This window comes from Notolabrus celidotus, chromosome 2 (genome assembly GCF_009762535.1).
Source record: "Notolabrus celidotus isolate fNotCel1 chromosome 2, fNotCel1.pri, whole genome shotgun sequence".
Classification (NCBI taxonomy): Eukaryota; Metazoa; Chordata; class Actinopteri; order Labriformes; family Labridae; genus Notolabrus; species Notolabrus celidotus.
In genome coordinates, this window is record NC_048273.1 from 11,272,802 (window position 1) to 11,295,490 (window position 22,689).

The 22,689-nt window shown below is 37.9% G+C and overlaps 1 protein-coding gene across 3 annotated transcripts; it reads left to right on the forward strand.

Annotated features, from left to right (window-relative positions):
- Positions 1 to 1,856: 1,856 nt before the first annotated feature.
- Positions 1,857 to 11,762, forward strand: LOC117825766. Of its 3 annotated transcripts, XM_034701709.1 has the most exons (13): positions 1,857 to 1,977; positions 3,756 to 3,798; positions 6,103 to 6,189; positions 6,544 to 6,661; positions 7,354 to 7,476; positions 7,596 to 7,673; positions 8,047 to 8,097; positions 9,020 to 9,070; positions 9,158 to 9,232; positions 10,176 to 10,384; positions 10,570 to 10,729; positions 11,058 to 11,152; positions 11,461 to 11,762. In XM_034701709.1, exons 2-13 carry the CDS (start codon positions 3,766 to 3,768, stop codon positions 11,599 to 11,601), a joined length of 1,221 nt encoding a protein of 406 aa, XP_034557600.1. In that variant the 5' UTR covers positions 1,857 to 1,977; positions 3,756 to 3,765; the 3' UTR covers positions 11,602 to 11,762. The 3 variants fall into 3 exon arrangements, 2 of the variants coding, with proteins under 2 accessions (XP_034557600.1, XP_034557591.1); XM_034701700.1 differs by lacking the exons at positions 1,857 to 1,977; positions 3,756 to 3,798 and adding an exon at positions 3,878 to 6,016; XR_004633899.1 differs by lacking the exons at positions 1,857 to 1,977; positions 3,756 to 3,798; positions 6,544 to 6,661; ... (7 more) ...; positions 11,058 to 11,152; positions 11,461 to 11,762 and adding an exon at positions 3,809 to 6,016.
- Positions 11,763 to 22,689: the final 10,927 nt, after the last annotated feature.

Consider the following 22,689-nt stretch of genomic DNA (forward strand, 5'->3'; position numbering starts at 1 on the left):
GATCAAGCCGTCCTACTTTGTGATCTTCCTCATGAATGCCTCTTCCAAGCGGTCTTCCCAATGTACTGTCAACTTCAGGAGCACAACTTGTTTTGTGGAATCAGACACCAGTACATTGCAGGTCTTAAGTTGGTGTTGGCAATCTTCTACAGGAACCGACCTCTAAAGTTCCACCATCAGCTGCCAGTCTCTTTCAGAGGCCAGAATTCCTGCTTCTATTGTTGCAGACAACTTGGCTGCTCACCCGTTTGGACTAAAGTTGGCTTTGAGGATTGAATCTTCTTGGTGTGCTTGACTTCAGTGACTTCAGGAATTTGAAATTGCCCTCAAGACCTGGTCATGTCTTTATCTGTACCGCCCCTCTCCAGGTGCCTTGGTGCAGCAGCCTAAAATGTGCTCTAGACTTCCCCTCTTTGAGCAAAGCGAGCAGGCCGGTGTATCTGCCTTGCCTCACACATGGAGGTTTGATCATATCAATAATGTCAGCCAGTCCATCCAGAGGTCTAGGTACTGGTAATAATGCTGCCTGGTCACCTTTCAGTTGAGGAAAGTATAGGACATGCTGGAAATAACCCCAAGTCAGATGGGTTCTAATTTCACTACTTAAGTACCCAAAAGTCATACAAGTAAAAGTAAAGATATTGTCTTAAAATATTACTTTGGTAAGTCCCCCATGTTAATACAGTACTTGAATAAAAGTCTTAAGATATCTGATTTTAAGATTTCTGATAGCTAATGTTAATATGAGACTGATCAGTCTATTATCATACCAAGCTGTTACTGATACACATACTGTTACCATTATTACTGACATTGTAGCTAAAATTCTATCTTATTTATTGTTGTTGTTGCTCTGATTGTCTCTATCCTTCTCCTTCCGGCATCTCCCTCTATCCCCCATTCCAAGTCCAATGAGTCTGGTTCTGCTTGACGTTTCAAGTTTTTCCTTGCCAATGTAACTTTGCTAAATGTTGCTTAGTGCTGTGCTCATGGTGGATTAATGCTGGGTAGATAATAGATAGCTAGAGATAGATAGATACTTAAATTAATTCCGAAGTAATTTTTTGTCATTCAGTAGCACATACAAATACAATTACAGCATTAAAGCTGTATGAGTGAAAAGATAAAACACACAAATCAGCAGAAAATAATGTGTATGTTATAAACATAGTGCAATTATTAAATATATGCAATGTAAAAGCAATGTCCACAGTCATGCCATCATTTCAGTCCACTCTATGATATTGAGATATCATTTCAGTCACTCCCTAATATAACATAATAGGCCTTTCACCTTCTCTTTTGAAATATGATATAAAAAAGAGTTAGATTATTTACCTGCTCTTTTGTAAAGTGTCTTGAGATAACATTTGTTATGAATTGGCACTATACAAATAAAGACTGATGTATTGTTGTATATTTATTGTACTATAATAATCAGAAGTCATTTTCTGGCAATAACTCTGCTTAACTAGCTAAAGTACAACTTAAAGTAAATTCTGCATACTTTTACATATATATTTTACATAGTATATTTATTTATATTATGGGTTGACCAATTATCGACGATTCAGATCCGATAGTCATCAAAAAAAATTAGTGGAGTGAGACATTTGCCTGCAAAATATATAAAGTAGCTTTCTCAAGTAGAGTACCTCAAAGATGTATCTATGTACAGTTCTTAATTAAATGTACTCAGTTACATTTCATAACTGCAAAATGAGAGATGTATGCAGTTTTAAAAGCCGCGCATTCCAAAATTCAAATTTCAGTCTTGCACCAATAGCTAACCGAGGAATGGTGATAACCTCTGACCTTTCCGCTGCCAGCCAATCACAGCCAGCAGGACACGAAAAGCGCAATTGCGGTTTAACGGCTTACTGAGATGTGAACCTGAAGCGCGAGAAGAGGAGAGAGCGCTGTATGGGAACGAGGTACAGTGGATTCCACCAGAGAGGGACATCGTGGTTAATAAGGGTAAGGTTTGATTATACAGTCTATGATAAGATTAAATAAACTGTTTAAATTGATGACGTTACTCTGGCCGAAGCTACTTTGTTGACCGCAAGATAACGCTAGCCCAAGCTACTTTCTTATAATGTCAAGCATATGGTTAGAAGTTGCTCGGAAGCTGGGCGCAAAATCAACTTTTTTTATCCACCGCCATGGATAAATAGTGAACGTATATATATTACGTGCCACCTAATTAATTAAAGTAGGGTTTTTTTCAAGAATGAAGGAAGCAACTCTACTAGCTTTTTTACCAGTGTGTGATGCTATTTTTTCTGCGGTTTGGGACGTATTGAAGTATTTTAGCCACCTAAAAGAAGGTCCATCCTGGAAAATGCATATCCGTTTGAGTGTACGTTATATTTTGAACATTTTGGCGCTCTGCATTGCTGTCAGACAGCCCTTTCCTTGGTACTAAATACCCTCAACCGCGCACCTTCCATAGAAGAGATGGAGCTATACCTGTCCTGCAGTAAACTATATTACGCTGCAGATCAGCTATTTGGGTCGGATTATCAGCAGTTTATACTAAAGATCAAATACACTGTGGGGACAATAGGCCATTTGTATGCAGTGGTGCAACTTCTCCGTTTTCATTTTTCACCCTAAACTAGGTCATCCATGTAAATCGTGTAGATCTGAAAAAAAAAAAAAAGACTGACTCATCAAAGTAATCTGCAAGTATCTGTGAGTTATCTGCGCCACATACGCTTATTACTTACTGGTAATGTTAAGAGGGTCTTTTTCTGATTGAGCTGAAATAGTTAGTGTCAAGTGTATCTGAACGACAAACGATTGAAGCAACATTAATTAGGCGACTGTATATTGCATGCCTGTAGATTTAAGAATAAAGGCATCCTGCCGGTTTGGTAGCGGGAGAAGTTTAACCAGAATAATAAATACCAGGAAGTGAACCCCAGTGTTGAATATGACCTGAGCTCTTGTTTTGTTTCTGTGATGCTGTAAATGAGTTATGTAATTACAGCCATTTAATTCCTTCATCTGTTTAGTTTATATTAGGTTGGTGATAATGTGCATGTAACTCAAGGCAAGGCAGTTTTATTTTTATAGCACATTTCATACACAATTGCAATTCAAAGTGCTCTACAGAGAAAGTAAGAATAAAAAACAGTGCAGAAAAGAGTTAAAAATTAGTAAAAGAAAAATAAAATGATTAAAATAAAATTAATAGATTAGGGGGAAAATTAATTTATGTATATGTTAGTCTTCATTCAGATTGTATTTTCTTATTCTTTCTTTATAGAAAACCAGACACAACTTTAACCACACAGCAACATCATATGCAACTGCTGTGCTGGAAGACTTGTATGTTTTGTTGCAAAGAGAAAAGTAATCCTATCAACCTTTCTCAGCCTGTTATTTATTATTTATTTATTTATTCATTATTATGTATTATTGGGGGTGATTGTCACCTTTTTTTTTTCCTGTGACGAGTTCGCACCCTGTGTATGAACCAGAGTATATAGAAGAAGAACTTTTGCACATGGAGACTGTAGGGCCTGAATAAGAGAGAGGTGAAATATTTTTGAAAACTTTGTCTGTCTGACCTCATGAGAGCACTTTCTTACCCAAACAGCAGAGCTGCACAGAATTTAGTCTTGGTCTGGGATGTGTTGTCATATAGTTCTGTCCATTACTGTGGTCAACTATTTAGGTAACCATACTGATGTTAAATTACATGAATGTTATACTCATTGACATTTTTTTGTGTTCTCTCTTTACAGTGTCAACAGCATGGATTTAAGCCAATCAGACAGATCAGCCTTGGTATGCCTTTCTTTTTAAAATAATTTGATTTACATTTTTATTTTTATTCTCTGGGGTGTATAGAATTTAGGGAAGTTAAGATGGCAGAGAGAACATACTCAGCCCGCTGGAAAAGGGCAAAAAGATTGGAAGAAAAATGTGCACGCGACGCTGCATCAGACGTCTTACCAACAAACGTTGCTCTTCAGTGTCGTTCACTGCTTTTTCAACACCAAGAACATACAGGAGAGGGGGCTTATGCCGATCACAATTGTGCAGATGAGAGAGATGTTGAAGACTTACAGTCCCAGAGCAGAAATAACGATATGGAAACTAAACCCCCACTCAGACATTCAATTGCACAGTGGGCAACCGAATATCAAGTGAAACACAATGCAGTTGATGCTTTGTTAAAGATTCTGATAGGAAATGGACACTCAGAGCTGCCAAGTACAGCAAAAACACTGCTTGACACCTGCACAAGTGTTGAGTTTAAGTTGAAATCAGGAATGCAGTATGTTTACCTTGGCTGCAAAGACCAGCTCCTGAAACATTTGAAAATGTATCCGCAACAGGACATCTCTGAACTAGATTTCATTGACATCTCCCTCAACATTGATGGCTTGCCACTTTTCAAAAGCAGCAAGGACACTCTATGGCCAGTATTGTGCCAACTGAATTTAACTCCTCCCACAGTTTTCCCACTGGCTCTCTGTTTTGGTTTGTCAAAGCCAACTAATCTTGACTTTCTCAATGATGTTGTTGGTGACCTTTGCAGTATTACAGAAAATGGACTTGAGACAGACAGTGGTTTCATTAGGGTGAAGCTGCGTTGTGTCACATGTGATGCCCCAGCCAAGGCTCTGGTGAAGTCCACAAAGCTGTATTCAGGTTATTTTGGATGTGACAAATGTACACAAAAAGGATTGTGGGATGGCAAACGGGTGGTATATCCAGAAATTACCAATCTCACATTGAGAACTGATAAATCATTCCGAGATCAGTCTCAGGCGGAGCATCACCTGCACTCTGTGGTGTCTCCATTTTGCCAGCTCCAGATGAACATGATTGGGCAATTCCCTGCAGATTATATGCACCAGTGTTGTCTTGGGGTCATGCGCAAACTGATCCTTTTGTGGATGAGGGGGCCGCGGGCAGTCAGATTGTCATCTGGACATGTTAAGCAGGTCAGTCTTAAGCTTCTGAAGCTTCGAACGTGCATTCCTAATGTGTTTGCAAGGAAACCAAGAGGCTTGGAAGACATTGACAGATGGAAGGCCACAGAACTGAGACAGTTTGCCCTCTATACTGGAAAAATTGTACTACGGGGCATTCTTTCAAAGGAGCTCTATGAGCACTTCCTGGTTTTTAGTGTGGCATTATCTATCCTTGTTTGTCCGAGGCTGGCAAATCAGTACAATCACAATGCAGAGGAGTTGTTGGTATACTTCATTGACCAGGGAAGGCATTTGTATGGTGATGAGTTCCTTGTCTACAATGTTCACAGTTTGGTACACCTGGCATCTGATGCAAACCTTTACGGCAGTCTGGATGAGTGCAGTGCATTCTCTTTTGAGAATTACTTGCATCAGCTGAAAAGATTGGTTCGTTCTGGGCGAAATCCTCTCTCACAGATTGTGAGGCGGCTTGGGGAAGCAGACAAAGTGAGAAAGATACACTGTGAAGCAAAAAAGTCTGTAGAAGTGAAACAACCCAACAATGTATTCAGTCTTAGTGACCAAGAGTGCTGTGAAGTTGTTGCAGTCTCTGGTGAGACAGAGCATGAGGGAAAGATGTTGCTCTGTCGTGTGTATGATCGACTTGAGCCATACTTCATGAAGCCTTGTGACTCCAGGCTTATTGGTGTCTACACAGCCAAAGATAGTCACACTCGGATGAAAACACTATCTGAAAGGCATTTGGGCAGGCAGGCATTTATGACAGAGGCAGACAATGGTTTGAGGATTGTAGTTACCATCCTCCATTCGTTCTAAGGAGTTAACAGACTTCATCTAACTGTAAATAGTGGGAACATATTTTTTTTGTATTGTTCACTTATTTTTTCCCCTAAACAATAATATTGATTGGCAATTGTAAGCCACACAGCCAGACGTGTCCACTGAACCCTCTATAAAGGGCTTTCCTACACCCTCAGTACATGAGTGCCCCCCACCCCCTTTTTTTTCCTCCTCTTTTACAACTGCTGCAAATGAATCATATAGACACATGCATTCAGGTGGTAAGTATATTAAATAATGTATTCATTTAAATTGGGATTGTGCATGGGAGATGGAATATGACATTATTTTATTTTTCTTCTTTCAGAACACAAAACAGTTTGCAGTTGTGATCTTCCTCAAAACAAACACAGTGGATGTTGTGCCAACCAACTGGATTCAGACTATAAACAAGGTGTTTCCTAATCCTAATTTATTGATGCAAAATATAATGTAAACTTGTACTGCAGCTTGTAGCAGCTAGCGCGGCTTGTGGCTCATAAACTGTGTAACACTCTTCCACTGGTCTTCAGATTAGCAGTCTCTGCTGACACTTTGATAAAAACAGCTAAAGACTTGTCTGTTCAGACTGGCCTTTGTCTAGCCTCTCATGTTTTTATATCTGTGTTTTTTTTAGTTTTATATTTGATAGTTTTAGTCACTTATTTACTCCTGTGAAGTATTTTGTGACTTTGCTCTGTCAAAGGTGCTATATGAATAAACTTAACTTCTTTACATGCGTAACATCTTGTTTTTAATTTTTTTGCAGGCTGTGTATTGCTACTGGCCAAAACCAGAAAACAATGTGACCAAGAAGATCAAGAAGAGAGAAATCCCGGACCAAGAACGATGGACCAAGGATAAAATCAAGATTTTGAAACTCACAGGTTGGGTATTGTATTATACCGTTTTATGTACAAAACTAAGCAAACAAATACCTTTTTAAAATGCAAACTGTTTTTACAGCATAAATTAACACATTTACAGCCTGAGACAAAAAGTCCGTAACATTTACAACCACTAGAAAACTTTGGCTAGACTTTCTCTCTGGTCTGGTCGCGAACCCTGACTGCTTAGAGCAGCCACAGTAGTTGTAGTGTCTATAGTAGCTTCATAGTGTCGATAATAACAATTGTGAACACCAAAATCTGATCTCATGTCATCCCTTGTATGAACCAGAGTACAGAAAAATACCGTTTGCAAATGGTGACCGAAAGGGTTGAAATGGAGAGAAGGGAAACATGTTTGAATACTTTGGAAAACTGACCTTAGTCTTACCTTATAAGGGCTCTTTCTGACCCACAGAGGTAAGAGGCAGAGGCAGGTAACTGCATTGTAGTAGAGTGTGTGCTGGTACAGCTGCACTTCTGTGGAGCAATACTCTGCGACAGTACATCTTCAATAAATCATTGTTCTATTTTAGAACCAGCTTAAATTTTGTATCTTTGAGCACAAAATTAATTTGATATGTTCATTTTTACAGCCCTAATGCATTTATGAATGTATTTATGTGTATTTATTTAAAAAATAATGTGTGTGTATATGTCTCTCAGCTCTGATTTTCACCCATATTTTGTAGACACATACACAAAGGCCAGAGCAAAGGTCAACGAAGCATTAGTCACGTCAAATTTAGAGAGTGACCAGGAGGAGGAAATTTCCCGCAGGAAGATTGTTGCGCCTGTGCGGTACCAAGATTCTGGTAAGAAATGAAATTGGTAAGATTGCTTGATTGTGTGGAAAATATCTCTGTATAGAAAATATTTATCTATCAATGCTGTACTTTCTTACCTGACCTATGTTTGAATATCTCTCCATCAGATACCGAAATAGATCAACCTGTAGCCAAACGAGTGAAAAGAACTATCTCAGTGCCACAGATGCCGACAATGCCTTCCTGTAAGTAAATGTTACTGGGTTACCATAAGGTCTGGGCTGTCAATCCTCCTTTATAATCCCATTTGAACTTCAGTGCTTATTCATTTAAATATTATATTAATATTATATCCCGTTTATTATGCATAAATTAAGTCTATAACCATGCAGTTAATCTAGGCTTATGCCATTGTAAGGTGGAATCACCAAATTTGACAATGAAAATGGAATCAACTGTAAAACATTCAACAGCCAGTAGCTCGGAATGTTGCTAAGTTATTGCCATCGCCAAACACACCTATTTGTTTAACACTTGAAAATATTTATGAAAATGAAGAAAGCATCTTTGGTGAAACCGGTGTTTACGTTCTAACTCTCTGTGACCTTGTTTTTCTAGTCAACCCATCACTGGATTTATTTTCAGCCGGGGATGACGAGAATAGTTCAAGTAAGTTTGGATGTCAACACATAAATATAACCTTGTCATCTTTTAATAATATCCATCTGGAGCTGAAGCATATATAGGTATCCAGCCCCATCCTTAATTAGTCCCTCCAGGATTTTGTGATTGTTGCGGCCTGAAATGCCTGATTTTGCTTCAGCTTTTAAAAAAAAAAAATTGGCATGAAAGTTGCTGTATTTTGAGGCTTCATTTTTTTTAAATGACATTGCAGGAGCAAGTGAGTTTGCACAAATATTTTTTATAGCACACGCGGCATGGAAGGTCACTACTTTATCATTCATGTACTAATAAGGGCAGGCACCCAACTTGCAGTTTGCACACTTGTTTGGAGTCTGTTTTCCAATGGCTGCTTTGTATTGTAGTCCTCTGAGAAGTATTTGTCAGGTCAAAGCTTGACCACTCAAGATTGCCACCTTGAACTCTGATAGCCACCTGTCAACAACATATTTAAAACTTAGAGCAGCTTATGTGCAGCCTAAAAAACAAAATCATTCTCCAAAAGCAAAAGGGAGCACACAGAAAGTGTGATCAATCTTAGCTTTATCATGTTTTTAGAGCCTGTGAATAACCTGATTGTGTATTCTAGGAAAATGCTTAGAAACAGCTCTTGTATTGAATGTCAGAATGTTTTACAACAAAATGTACTGTAAAGCCAATAGAATTCATCACAACTATTGATAGAAGTGCATTGAAATCATTACTTCTTTTTTGGCAACTTGTTTTAACCTCACTAAATATTTAGAGATAAAAACAGTCCCTTTAGGTGTGTCCAAGCATGAAAAGGTTTGGGAACCCCTGTTCTAGTGGAAGCTGTCTCAAATGCTTGTAGTTCAGAATCCTTAGATCACTGATTTAACTTGTAAACTAATTTTGTTATATGTTATTTGTATATTGTTTGTTTTTTAAGCTTATCCCACAGGAACCAGCAGTTTCAATGCGCTGCAGAGCAGTGGCCAAGGTATGCCTTTAGTTAATAAGCAACTTGCATATGGTGCCAAAACTACTTGTACACAACTTGTAACTTGTTTATTTTGCACATATGTAGGTCCCTCCCTCACCAGCACTCCAATTGTAGGTCCCTCCCCCATCAGCACTTCGAAAACAACTCCAAGCGATCAAAGTAAGTTGGCATCTTCATCATGACCATGCAAGTCTCAAAGTGAGACATGAAATTCTGGTCTTTCAAACAGGGTTTGAAACCGGAAGTATATGTAAGGTAGTAGCCTAAAAAGGCCAGCAGGTGTCCCTGCTGAGCTGTTTGTCAGAGCCAGAGTGAGCAATTCCTGTTGTTTTTGCTTTCTGTTTTGTCCCTCCTGTGACACAGTAGTTGAGAAACTGTTGAATTTTGGAGCGGACGCGATGTTGGTTGTTGGAGACATACTTTTGTTTTTTTTGGGATTAAACTTCGTGGTCTTAATCACATCCCGAACCCGGCGTCCAGTGTTTCTCTCCGCACTGCATCCCCACCTTCCAAATAAATAACACAACGCAGAGTCCCAGGGGAGTGTAGAGAGGCAAATACGGCTGGACGTGCAGATAAGAAGGGTTACATATACATAATTCACACAAAAAGAATTATACAAAATGACAACTGTGAAACTGAAAGAAGTATTTGATTTAGTATATCTTGTGTTTTTGGCGTCACTTTTAGAGTTGTGAACATTTCAGGGTTCCAAAGAGTTATGAGGTTCTACTGTAATACACCAACTAGTTTTTTTTTTCTTGCTTTTGAATATATAACACACATTTCCCATGTGCCATTTTGCTAGAAAGGCTTGACAATGTATCAATATCGTATTACTAGATATCCTCCTAGATTTTGAATATTGCAATAATCTAAAATCCTAAAATCTTCTCGTTTTAAAGGCTGCATTTTCTGAACTTCTTCCACTTACTCATTTACATCCACATAACTGATGATTATTTATCAAAAATCACTTTGTAAATATTGTGTAAAAATATCTATTTAATTTCTGTTTATACCGCCAGCCCAAGTTGCCAAAGACAAGAAGACTATAAAAGAATGACTTGTTACAAATTAATTGTGTATTCTTATGTCTTAGATGATTCCTGCATACCACCGTATGTGAGGTCCATCTTTATGAGGCTGGACAAGATTGAAGATTCTCTTGCTACCATAAAGACCATTTTAATGAAAGATGGGAGGTCTGCTGACCCTGAGATTGAAGAGCTCACCAGTCCACTAAAGACTGCAGCAGCACTTGAAGCAGTTTGTGACAAACTAAATGATGCAGCTCACAGGAAGAAAGTGGTATGCAAATAGATGTTGCTGTATGTGCATAACAGCCACTTCATAGTGAATATAGACTTAAACACTTGATTGAATAGCAATCAAAGATTTATGTACTTAAAAATTCATCTTGCAGCACTCTGCTTTTTACAGAATAATAATCACTTGCAATTCTATCATTCATTCATTCATTCTTCTCTTCTCAGGTCGATTACCTGTCTCTGCTTGGAGGTACAACACCCGGTGACTCGGTCAGACGAATTATGAGGAGGATTGGAACCAATGCCCTTTGGGCAAACTACAGTTTGAAGGGCCGCAAGGGGAAAAGAAAATTCCAGGACCTGGCGATATATCCAGTCATAGTCAGTAAGTTTTTTTTAGTATAGTTTTTATGTTTCTACTCACCTAACTGCAATCTTTTGAGACCAAACAAAGATCATTTAACTTTTGATGGCTCTACATGACTGATGGACAGAAACAAAAAAAACATCAGTGAGCACAGTGCCTATTTGGACATAATTTTTCAAACTGCCTGACACCTTAGATCCCTCCCAGAAACACTCTGGAATACTTGTACTTTCACCCATTTCTTACTTTAGTACGCGCTGCGATAGCCAATCAGCATGCAGATCACACTCAGCCAAAATCAACTTCTTCAAAGACCTTTATTTTTTCTGTCTGTCTTTATCTTTAGAGGCCTGCCAGAAGAACCATTCCAAGACCCTGCAGAAGACAATCGAAAGCTGCATATCAGATACCCTTAGATATGCTCCCCACAGAAGGACTCAGGTCAGTGTAATGCGTTTGTTTCATTGGGAAAAAACCCAGTTCCTTTGAAATGAAATGCCTTTAATTACACAGTAAGGCGTGAGCCTGCACTGGGAGTCACTCAGTTATTTGACTCTGTGCTTTTTTTACTTACCAGTACCAGTAATTGTAATGCTATCACTTGATATAAATCTTTTTTACTTTGAATTACTTGGGTATTTCCAGTAATTACTGTGTAATTAGTGGCCTATAATTTAGATGTTTACCAAAAAGACTAATGATCATTTCTAAATTATTCTGATTTTAAATACAATTTTATTACAATGCAGGTGGATGATGCAAGTGGACCATCCATGACTGAGGACAATAATGCAGGGGGACTGATTACTGAAAATGAAGCAGAACTTGATGGGAGCAGAACTCCCACACTTTATTCAGACTTTTCTTTTTTTCAAATCACGTTATTGTGATATTAAGAGGTTGGTGATATAAAAACGCATGTCATCTTTTTTTTTTTTTTCTTGTGGCAGAATATTAATTTAGTTTAGTTCATTTTAAAGTACTGGTACAAGTACAAGCTACAAACTTTCATGTTGAAAAATAAAGAAAAGAGCCATCTGTTTGAACTTTTGTTTCTCTCCTACTGCGTCCATTTGTATTTGTAACATCCTAAACCATTTTGGGAACAAGAAAAACCAAGCAGCTGAAAAATGTTTTAGATACATTCGGAAATAATGTTTTAGCAATGTTGTAACTTAACATTTTCAGAAGGTGAACTCAAAATATTTATAGATTGTTTTAAGAGAATGTTATTCTTGATCATTCTGGGAACTTAAGGAAAACTTCCCGCTCAGAACGTTCTTGAGAACATTTGGGCATTATGTTCTAACAATATTGTCACCTAACAATTTAAGAAGGTTGTCACCTAACATTTTTAGAATGTTTTGAGAGAACGTTATCCTGGAACATTCTAGGAACTTAAAGAAAACTTCCCGCTGAGAACGTTCTTGAGAACATTCGGGCATTATGTTCTAACAATATTGTCACTTAACATTTCAAGAGGGTTGTCACCTAACATTTTTAGAATGTTTTGAGAGAACGTTATCCTGGAACATTCTAGGAACTTAAAGAAAACTTCCCGCTGAGAACGTTCTTGAGAACATTTGGGCATTATGTTCTAACAATATTGTCACCTAACAATTTAAGAAGGTTGTCACCTAACATTTTTAGAATGTTTTGAGAGAACGTTATCCTGGAACATTCTAGGAACTTAAAGAAAACTTCCCGCTGAGAACATTTCGAGAACATTCTTGGTAACATTTTCAGAACGTTTTTATAACAAAAAATTTCTAGCTGGGATTGTATTGACGTTTCATGACAATTTTCCAGCATCATGACAATGGCCCATGTGATCCAAAGGTTTTAACAGGGTTCCCACGCGTCCTGGAAAACCTGGAAAACCTAGAAAACAGTTGACCAGTTTTCCAGTACTGGAAAACACCTGGAAAATGGGAGAAAAAGTAAAATGTCCTGGAAAATCACATATAGACCTGGAAAATTATTCCAACATGGCTGCGTGCGACCTGACCCTATTAACAAAACACATCCCCGTTCATTGAAAGTTGAGTGCACACTGTGCTGGAAAAGACAGCGACACTGCACAACTTTTTTCACATCTTTTCTCCTTCACTTCATAATCATGCATTCACAGAAAACGGGGGTATATTGTTTATGTTTTATGGTACATTTGGCTCAATTACCGTACTCTAGCTCAGTTGTTCTCAAAGTGGGGTCCTGGGACCCCTGGGGGTCTGTGAACCATAGCCTGGGGGGTCCGTGAAATAATTTGAATACATTTCTAGTAAATCATAAAATTGTGCTGTGTCTTTACAAAACATCATATACGATTGTTATGATACCATTTGGTGGCTCGAAAGGATATGTGAGTCTTGTTACTGTTAATTTTCTGACAAGGACTGAAATGATCCTCTGTTTTAAAGTATACAAGTGGTATTTACTTGATTCAAATTGAAGTGTTATCTGTTTATCACTATGGTACAGGTCTGAAGTATTTACATTGATACGTTTTACAATACAAATAGTTCCAAGGGCAACTAAGAGTGCAAATGGTAGTAAGCATGTGCTTTAGTGATGGGAAGTTGGGCTCTTTTCAGAGAGCCGGCTCTTTTGACTCGGCCCCCAAAGAGGAGCCAGCTCTTTCGACTCCCGAACGGCTCTGAATTTAGGATCTTTTGTAGCCGTAAATTTTTCCTTAATTTTGCAAAAACTAATGGTTTGTGTTGAAAACCCTTTTACATACTGTGTTTTTATGAGAAGCCTTATAATTGCCCAACTGTATGCATTTATTCTGTTACAAAATCATTATCACCCTGATCCTAGGGTTATGATTAGGGTTAGGGTTAGGGTTAGGGTTAGGGTGGGGGTTAGGGTTAGGATTAGGGTTAGGGTTATGATTAGGGTTAGGGTTGGGGTTAGGGTTAGGATTAGGGTTAGGGTTAGGGTTAGGATTAGGGTTAGGATTAGGGTTAGGGTTAGGGTTAGGGTTAGGGTTATGATTAGGGTTAGGGTTAGGGTTAGGGTTATGATTAGGGTTAGGGTTGGGGTTAGGGTTAGGGTTAGGATTAGGATTAGGGTTAGGGTTAGGATTAGGATTAGGGTTAGGGTTGTGATTAAGATTAGGGTTAGGGTTGTGATTAGGGTTAGGGTTAGGATTAGGGTTAGGGTTAGGGTTGGGGGTTAGGGTTAGGATTAGGGTTAGGGTTAGGGTTGTGATTAAGGTTAGGGTTAGGGTTGTGATTAGGGTTAGGGTTAGGGTTAGGGTTGTGATTAGGGTTAGGGTTAGAGTTAGAATTAGGGTTAGGGTTAGGGTTAGGATTAGGGTTAGGGTTAGGGTTAGGGTTAGGATTAGGGTTAGGATTAGGGTTAGGGTTAGGATTAGGGTTAGGGTTAGGATTAGGGTTAGGATTAGGGTTAGGGTTAGGATTAGGGTTAGGATAAGGGTTAGGATTAGGGTTAGGGTTAGGGTTAGGGTTAGGATTAGGGTTAGGATTAGGGTTAGGGTTATGATTAGGGTTAGGGTTAGGGTTAGGATTAGGGTTAGGGTTAGGGTTATGATTAGGGTTAGGGTTAGGGTTAGGATTAGGGTTAGGGTTAGGATTAGGGTAAAGGTTAGGGTTAGGGTTAGGATTAGGGTTAGGGTTAGGGTTAGGATTAGGATTAGGATTAGGGTTGTGATTAAGATTAGGGTTAGGGTTGTGATTAGGGTTAGGGTTAGGATTAGGGTTAGGGTTAGGGTTGGGGGTTAGGGTTAGGATTGTGATTAGGGTTAGAGTTAGGATTAGGGTTAGGGTTAGGGTTAGGGTTAGGGTTAGGATTAGGGTTAGGATTAGGGTTAGGGTTAGGATTAGGGTTAGGGTTAGGGTTAGGATTAGGGTTAGGATTAGGGTTAGGGTTAGGGTTAGGATTAGGGTTAGGATAAGGGTTAGGATTAGGGTTAGGGTTAGGATTAGGGTTAGGATTAGGGTTAGGGTTAGGGTTATGATTAGGGTTAGGGTTGTGATTAAGATTAGGGTTAGGGTTGTGATTAGGGTTAGAGTTAGGATTAGGGTTAGGGTTAGGGTTAGGATTAGGGTTAGGGTTAGGGTTAGGATTAGGGTTAGGATTAGGGTTAGGGTTAGGATTAGGGTTAGGGTTAGGGTTAGGATTAGGGTTAGGATTAGGGTTAGGGTTAGGGTTAGGATTAGGGTTAGGATTAGGGTTAGGGTTAGGGTTAGGATTAGGGTTAGGATTAGGGTTAGGGTTAGGGTTATGATTAGGGTTAGGGTTAGGGTTAGGATTAGGGTTAGGATTAGGGTAAGGGTTAGGGTTAGGGTTAGGATTAGGGTTAGGGTTAGGATTAGGGTTAGGGTTATGATTAGGGTTAGGGTTAGGATTAGGGTTAGGGTTAGGATTAGGGTTAGGGTTAGGGTTAGGATTAGGGTTAGGATTAGGGTTAGGGTTAGGATTAGGGTTAGGATTAGGGTTAGGATTAGGGTTAGGATTAGGGTTAGGGTTAGGATTAGGGTTAGGGTTAGGGTTAGGGTTAGGGTTGGGGTTGGGGTTAGGGTTAGGGTTAGGATTAGGGTTAGGGTTAGGGTTAGGATTAGGGTTAGGGTTAGGGTTTGGATTAGAGTTAGGGTTAGGGTTAGGATTAGGGTTGGGGTTAGGGTTAGGGTTAGGGTTATGATTAGGGTTAGGGTTAGGATTAGGATTAGGGTTAGGGTTAGGGTTAGGATTAGGGTTAGGGTTAGGATTAGGGTTAGGATTAGGGTTAGGGTTAGGATTAGGGTTAGGGTTAGGATTAGGGTTAGGGTTAGGGTTGGGGTTAGGGTTAGGGTTAGGATTAGGATTAGGATTAGGGTTAGGGTTGGGGTTAGGGTTAGGGTTAGGATTAGGGTTAGGGTTAGGGTTAGGATTAGGGTTAGGGTTAGGATTAGGGTTAGGATTAGGATTAGGGTTAGGGTTAGGGTTAGGGTTAGGATTAGGGTTAGGATTAGGGTTAGGGTTAGGGTTAGGATTAGGGTTAGGGTTAGGATAAGGATTAGGATGGGGGTTAGGATTAGGGTTAGGGTTAGGGTTAGGGTTAGGATTAGGGTTAGGTTTACAACCAGAACCAAACTCATGCAAACAGAACCAGAATCACACTCAACCAGAACCGAACCAGTACCGAACCAGAACTGAACCAGAACCGAACCAGGCCCGAACCAGAACCGTACCAGAACTGAACCAGAACCGAACCGGTACTGAACCGGACCAGAACCGAACCGAACCAGAACCGAACCGAACCAGAACCGAACCAGAACCGAACTGAACCAGAACCGAACCAGACTTGAACCAGAACCGAACCAGAACCGAACCAGAACCGAACCAGAACTGAACCGGAACCGAACCAGAACCTTACCAGAACTGAACCAGAACTGAACCAGAACGGAACCAGAACCGTACCAGAACTGAACCAGAACTGAACCAGAACCGAACCGGAACCGAACCGGAACCGAACCGGAACCGAAACAGAACTGAACCAGAACCGAACCAGAACCGAACCAGAACTGAACCAGAACCGAACCGGAACCGAACCAGAACCATACCAGAAACGAACCAGAACCGAACCAGAACCGTACCAGAACCGTACCAGAACTGAACCAGAACCGAACCAGACTTCCGCCGGAGGCACGCAAGTGATGGCAGCGTGAGTGTAGAGCTCCCTATCACCTCGGTGAAAAATGTATAACATGCTTTAAACGGAGGATAAGAGAACAAAAAACAGCAGCTTTTTTTTCTCACAAAGGAATGAATTTACGTTCAGGAGCAGTCTCCCAGTCGAAGAAAAACACGGAAAAGAAACCACGAGGTAAACCACACAAACAAATCTCAGACAAAGAGCAGGGGATGGAACAACTACTCCAAAAGTTTACGGATGAAATCACCTCTAAACTGGACAATTTCAGGAAAGACTTCAAAGACTTTCGGATTGAAACAAAGCAAGCTTTTTCTGAGTTACGACAAGACATTAAAGAGCTGAAATTAGAACTGAAAGATACCAGACAAAGGGTGGATGAGGTGGAGGAAAGACTGACCCAGTGCGAAGAGAAAGAGACTTTTCTCCACGAGACAAATAATTTCTTAATGATGAAATTGAAAGGGACAACCAGCAAACTGGAATACCTGGAGAACAAATCAAGACAAAACAACATAAGGATTTATAATGTGAAGGAAGGAGCTGAGGGCGAGGACATGAAGTGCTTTTTGGAAAACCTGCTACTGGAAAAATTGGAGCTACAAGTTGGACCAAAAATCACTCGAGCGCATCGCGCGGCAGCAAGTAAGCGCACGGAAAACAGAGGCCCTCGACCACGCTCAATTATTGTTTGTTTCCAAGACTGGGACACAAGACAACAAGTTCTCAAATCGGCTTGGGGAAAAAGAGAAATCATGTATCAGGACACAAAGATCTTCTTTGACCAGGACTTCACCATGAAAATCCAACAGGAAAGAAATCGACTGCACCCAATCCGAAAACACCTGCAGGAGAGACAGGTGAGATCCCACATCATCTACCCAGCAAAGCTAAGGGTGTTTGAAAAAGACCGAGTCGACATCTATGAGGACGCCGATGCAGCAAGTAAGGCCCTGAATATACAGATCCCGAGATCCTATCAGACTGATTTGGAGGAGAAGCTGCTGGATGGAGATTTATGGAAGACACAACTTTCTAAGGGAGAGCGGCAGCGAAGACGCCAGACGGAGAGGAGCACGCATGAGGATTTTGGACAGTCCAAGGACAATTAGTCTAACGGGCAATGCTTCAGGGAGGTATAACATTTCTTAGAGTTGTGTCATGTAGATCTAAACCTGAATAGAAACATGTGAAATAACGATGAGGAGGTTTAAATACCAATTTAAATTACTTCAACTTGCAACGCTGTGACCAGAAAGAGTCAAAAAATGATGGACAAAGTACGGAACAAGGAGAGACAGGTGAGAAAACTGGAAACGAGGCCAATTATAAGTTAAAGAGAAAAACCTCCAACTATGTATGATTAAGTATTCTTACTGTTTATTTTACGCCTGGGTCTTCTCCCTCGTTTTTTTCCCCCCCTTTTCTGTTTCTCCCTATGCTTAAGTTAAACTTATGAATGAAACCAATGTCAAAATAGATAGCATTGAATATATATATATATATTTTTAATCCTTAAAAATAAATAAAAATGGGAGATTTATAGTATTAATTATTCTCTTGAGTAATTTTCTTTTGGTATATATACTGATAAGTAAACTCAGATTAAGGAGTAATGAGCTTCTCTCTTTTTGTTTTGTTTTAAGGAGTTTGTAGGGAAGACAACATGAGTTTAAAGGGAATCCTGAATAAAATATTAGACCTCCATATGTCTCTGAAACGTAGCGTATGATTAATTAAATGTCGCCAACATTAACCTATAAAAGGAAAGGAATGGAAGAAAGTAGGAAGATGATAATCTAATACTGAAATAAAGTTACAGAGTGCAATGCCTGCCCCCTCCCTTCACCCTTACTTGTTGGAGAAAGAAAATAAAGAATAGAAATGAATGTCTAAAGCAAGGTACATCATAAAAAACAAACAGGTAAAAATGTGCACGATATCCTAAGTAGTGATGAACTAGTAATGTTAATCACTTTTATTTGCTGTCTAATCCATTACGCAACTTTTTAATTGAATTTATCAACTGAAACTTACCATAAAATTTCATTTACGTCGTTGACTAGTCGGGCTCCTTTTTATTTTTTTTTATTTTTACCCTATTAATTTTTTTTATTATATATATATATACATATATTTATTTTGAAATGAATAAACACATTTATTATTACTATTATCATTATTACTATTATTATTATTATCATAAGCATTATCATTATCATTATTATTATTATCACTACCATTATCATTATTATTATTATTATTATTATTATTATTATTATCATTATCAGTATTATTATCATTATTATTATTTTTACTGCTATTGTTATTATTATTATTTTTTAACTCTAATTTTAATCTTAAATTATTAAAAAATAAATCAATATTACTTTTGTGTTTATTATTAGTATCATTATCATTATTATCACTATGACTATGATTATTATTGTCTATCTATCTATCATTATTATTAAGATGATGATGATGATTTTTTTATTTTTTATTTTTTTACTAATATCATTATTATTATAATTATTATTATTATAACTGTTATTGATATTTTGAAATTCTAACTCTAGTCTCAAATTATTAAAATTATAAATAATAATTACCTTTGTAATTATTATTAGTGCTACTATCATTAGTATCATTATGACTTTGGTTATTATTACTACTTATCTATTTAATTAATATTAAGAGGATGAAGATGATGACTTATTTTGTTTATTATTATTATTTCTTTTTTTGGGGGGGGGGGGACAGGTCTCCTGAAAGAGGATAAAGTACTGCAAATAATAAGATGAAAAATTAGAAATGACTCAAAGAGAATTAGGGGTACCGAGGTGAATGGGACTATTTAAAGCTTACCGCTGCCATATGCAATGATTGGACTATTATTTTGTTAAGTGCAGGGTCACAATTGGTTATGACCCTTAGGATCCATGCAACTAGTGGTGCATGGAACACCAAACATAGCTACCCAAGTGGAAGGGTGGCACAAATGGAAGTTACTTTACTTTATTTAATGTCATTTTTCTTTTTCTTTATATTAACCTTTTTGTTTAATTTCTTAATAAGGCCTGGAAACCTATGGAAAAAAGAACAATGGAAAGAACGTAGAAGCTCTAAAACTATCATGGATACTAACATAATATGACCGGGGAAATCAAGATAACTTCACTAAATGTGAATGGCTTAAATAATCCAATAAAAAGGAAAAGAGTGCTACAAAAGATGAAGAGAGAGGGAGGAGATGTCATGTTCCTTCAGGAAACACATCTCTCAAGAGAAGAACATAAGAAATTAGAAAGATTGGCAAATGCTCAAGTACACTCATCTTCTTTTCATTCTAAAAGGAGAGGAGTGGCAATACTGATTAAGAATAACACTCCTTTTGAAACTGAGAAAGCTATCACTGATAAAGATGGGAGATATGTTCTCGTTAGAGGAAGAATAGATGATGCTGATTTAACCCTTTTGAATGTATATAAGCCACCAGAGCAAGGACCTGACTTCATATCCAAAATTCTAAATTTGATTATGGCAGAGGCAAAAGGGACAGTGGTCATGGGGGGGGACCTAAATCTGGTCATGAACCCTAAATTAGACTGTCAACTTACCTTAAAACATAAAGCAGAAAAGGCTTCTCAAATTCTAAAGAGGGCCGAAGCCGAGATTGGTCTCGTAGACATCTGGAGAAAACTCAATCCAAGCAAGAGAGATTACACCTACTATTCTGCAGCGCACAATAAATATTCAAGGCTAGATTACTTTTTTATGTTTAAAAATGATTTAGAAAATGTTTCTGACTGCCATATTGGTGCAATAGAAGTTTCAGATCATGCAATGATATCTATGAAATTAAAACTAAAAATCGATAAGAGTTCAACAGTTTGGAGACTAAATAACTCACTCTTAAATGATGTTTCTATTAAAAAAAGAATAAAGAAAGCAATAAAGGAATATTTAGAGATAAACGACAATGGAGAGGTCTCCCCCATCATGGTGTGGGAGGCAGCCAAAGCAGTTATTAGAGGTGAGCTGATAATGTTGGCTTCACTCAAGAAAAAAGAAAAAGAAAAAGAAAAAAGGACATTACTAGCCTCCCTAAGTACACTTCAAAATGAACATAAAACAAAACTAAATAAATTTACTTTAAAAGAAATAAGCCAAATTAGAAAAAGGCTAGATCAAATTGAATTGGAAAATATTGAGAAAACACTCAACTTTACAAAACAAAAATATTATGATAGCGGACCAAAAGCACAAAAACTACTGGCATTCCGTCTGAAAAAACAAGCTGCTAAAGCAAGGATACCTAAAATAAAAGATGCTAATTTAAAAATGATGTATAAAAGAACAGATATAGTGAATGAATTTGTTAAATACTACCAGAAATTATATACCCCTGAGTCCCAAGAATCCAAATTAGAAAATATCCAGAATTACCTGAAAAACATAAACCTACCTGAAGTAACAGATGAGCAAAATACAGAGTTGATAAAGCCAATTACAGAGGAGGAACTGACAGAAACCATACGAAAGACTAAAAACGAGAAATGTCCAGGTAGTGATGGTTTTACAAATGAATTTTATAAAGAATTTCAACAAGAAATAACACCATATTTATGTAAAGTATATAACTGGGCCCTTAACAAAAATGAATATGCTCCTACATGGAACTCAGCAATCATTAGTGTAATTCAGAAAGAAGGTAAAGACCCAACAAACTGCTCATCATATCGACCTATCTCCTTGTTGAATGTGGACCAAAAGCTGCTTACAGCAATACTAGCAAATAGGTTAATAAAAATAATTCCTAATGTTATAAATTTAGATCAGTCTGGCTTTGTCCCTAATAGATACTTGGGTGATAATGTGAGGAGAACTATAAATATAATGGAATTCTCTCAAAAAACAAGACAACAATTACTCATGCTGACACTTGACGCTGAAAAGGCATTTGACAGAGTACTGTGGCCCTTTATATTTGAAACGTGTAAAAAGTTTAAATTCAGTGAAAAATTCCTCAGCTGGCTTCAAATGATGTACAAAACACCAAATGCGAGGATCCGAGTAAATGGTACCCTGTCAAGATCTTTTGAGCTTTTAAGAGGTACAAGACAGGGAGACCCTCTCTCTCCCTTGATTTTTGTACTAGCTATGGAACCGCTGGCAGAAAAAATCAGGAATAATTATAATATACAAGGAATACAAATTGGACATGAAGAACATAAAATGGCAATGTATGCAGATGATGTAATCCTGTACTTAACTAACATAACCCAGTCACTCACTGCGGTAATGGATGAAATAGAGCAGTACAGTGAGGTATCTGGGTATAAGCTCAATACAGACAAATCAGAGGCATTGATAATTGGTCAACCAATTGCTCAAGATATTCAACTGAGATATACATTTAAATGGGAACAAAGTAAAATCAAATACCTAGGGGTGATTATTCCCAAAGACCTCAGTAAACTATTAGACTATAACTATGGAACACTAGAAAACAACCTTAAACAGGACTTACAGAGATGGTCTATAATACCATTATCTATTACAGGAAGATTAGAAACAATCAAAATGAATATTCTGCCACGATTTATGTTTTTATTTCAAAACCTGCCAATATCTATTCCCCAAGTTAACTTCACTAGATGGGACAAATTATTGAGTAGCTTTATTTGGGGTGGGAAAAAAGCTCGTATTAAACTAAAAACACTTAAAAAAAATAAACTATGTGGAGGACTAGCTCTGCCAAACTTAACAAATTACTATATTAGTGCCCAAATAAAAGTAATCCTAGCCTGGATGAACCATGACTGTAAAGCAAAATGGATAAAAATTGAAACATCACAAATGGAACAAACACTGAACGAACTGGTATTTACTAAAGTAACTAGCCCAACTGTTGATGGAATAGATAACATTTGTATTAGCAGCACACTAAGAGTTTGGATAAAATTAATACGAACTAAACAACTTCACAAAGACTTAGTGTTTCTGAGAGAAATTGCGATAGATAGAGACTTCACACCATGTATGACAGATGATACACTTAAAATATGGGCCACAAAAGGGTTGACCAGATTTAGCCAGCTTATAACAACTAAAGGGGTGGATTCTTTTGAGAATCTCTCAAAAAAGTTTAATCTGTCAAACTCTCACTTTTTTAAATATCTTCAGGTAAGAAGCTATTTAAAAAAAACACTGGGAAATAACAGAACTTTAAATGATATACACCCACTACTTACATACATAGCTAACACATACATTAAATTAAACACCAAGAATGTGATAGGTAAATTATATGGACTTA

Coding starts and splice junctions, on each gene's coding strand:
- LOC117825766 (XM_034701700.1), top strand. CDS start 5,936: ATGAGTGCCCCCCACCCCCTTTTTTTTCCTCCTCTTTTACAACTGCTG. Junction 9,233..10,175: donor AACAACTCCAAGCGATCAAA/GTAAGTTGGCAT, acceptor CTTATGTCTTAG/ATGATTCCTGCATACCACCG. Junction 10,385..10,569: donor CAGCTCACAGGAAGAAAGTG/GTATGCAAATAG, acceptor TTCTCTTCTCAG/GTCGATTACCTGTCTCTGCT.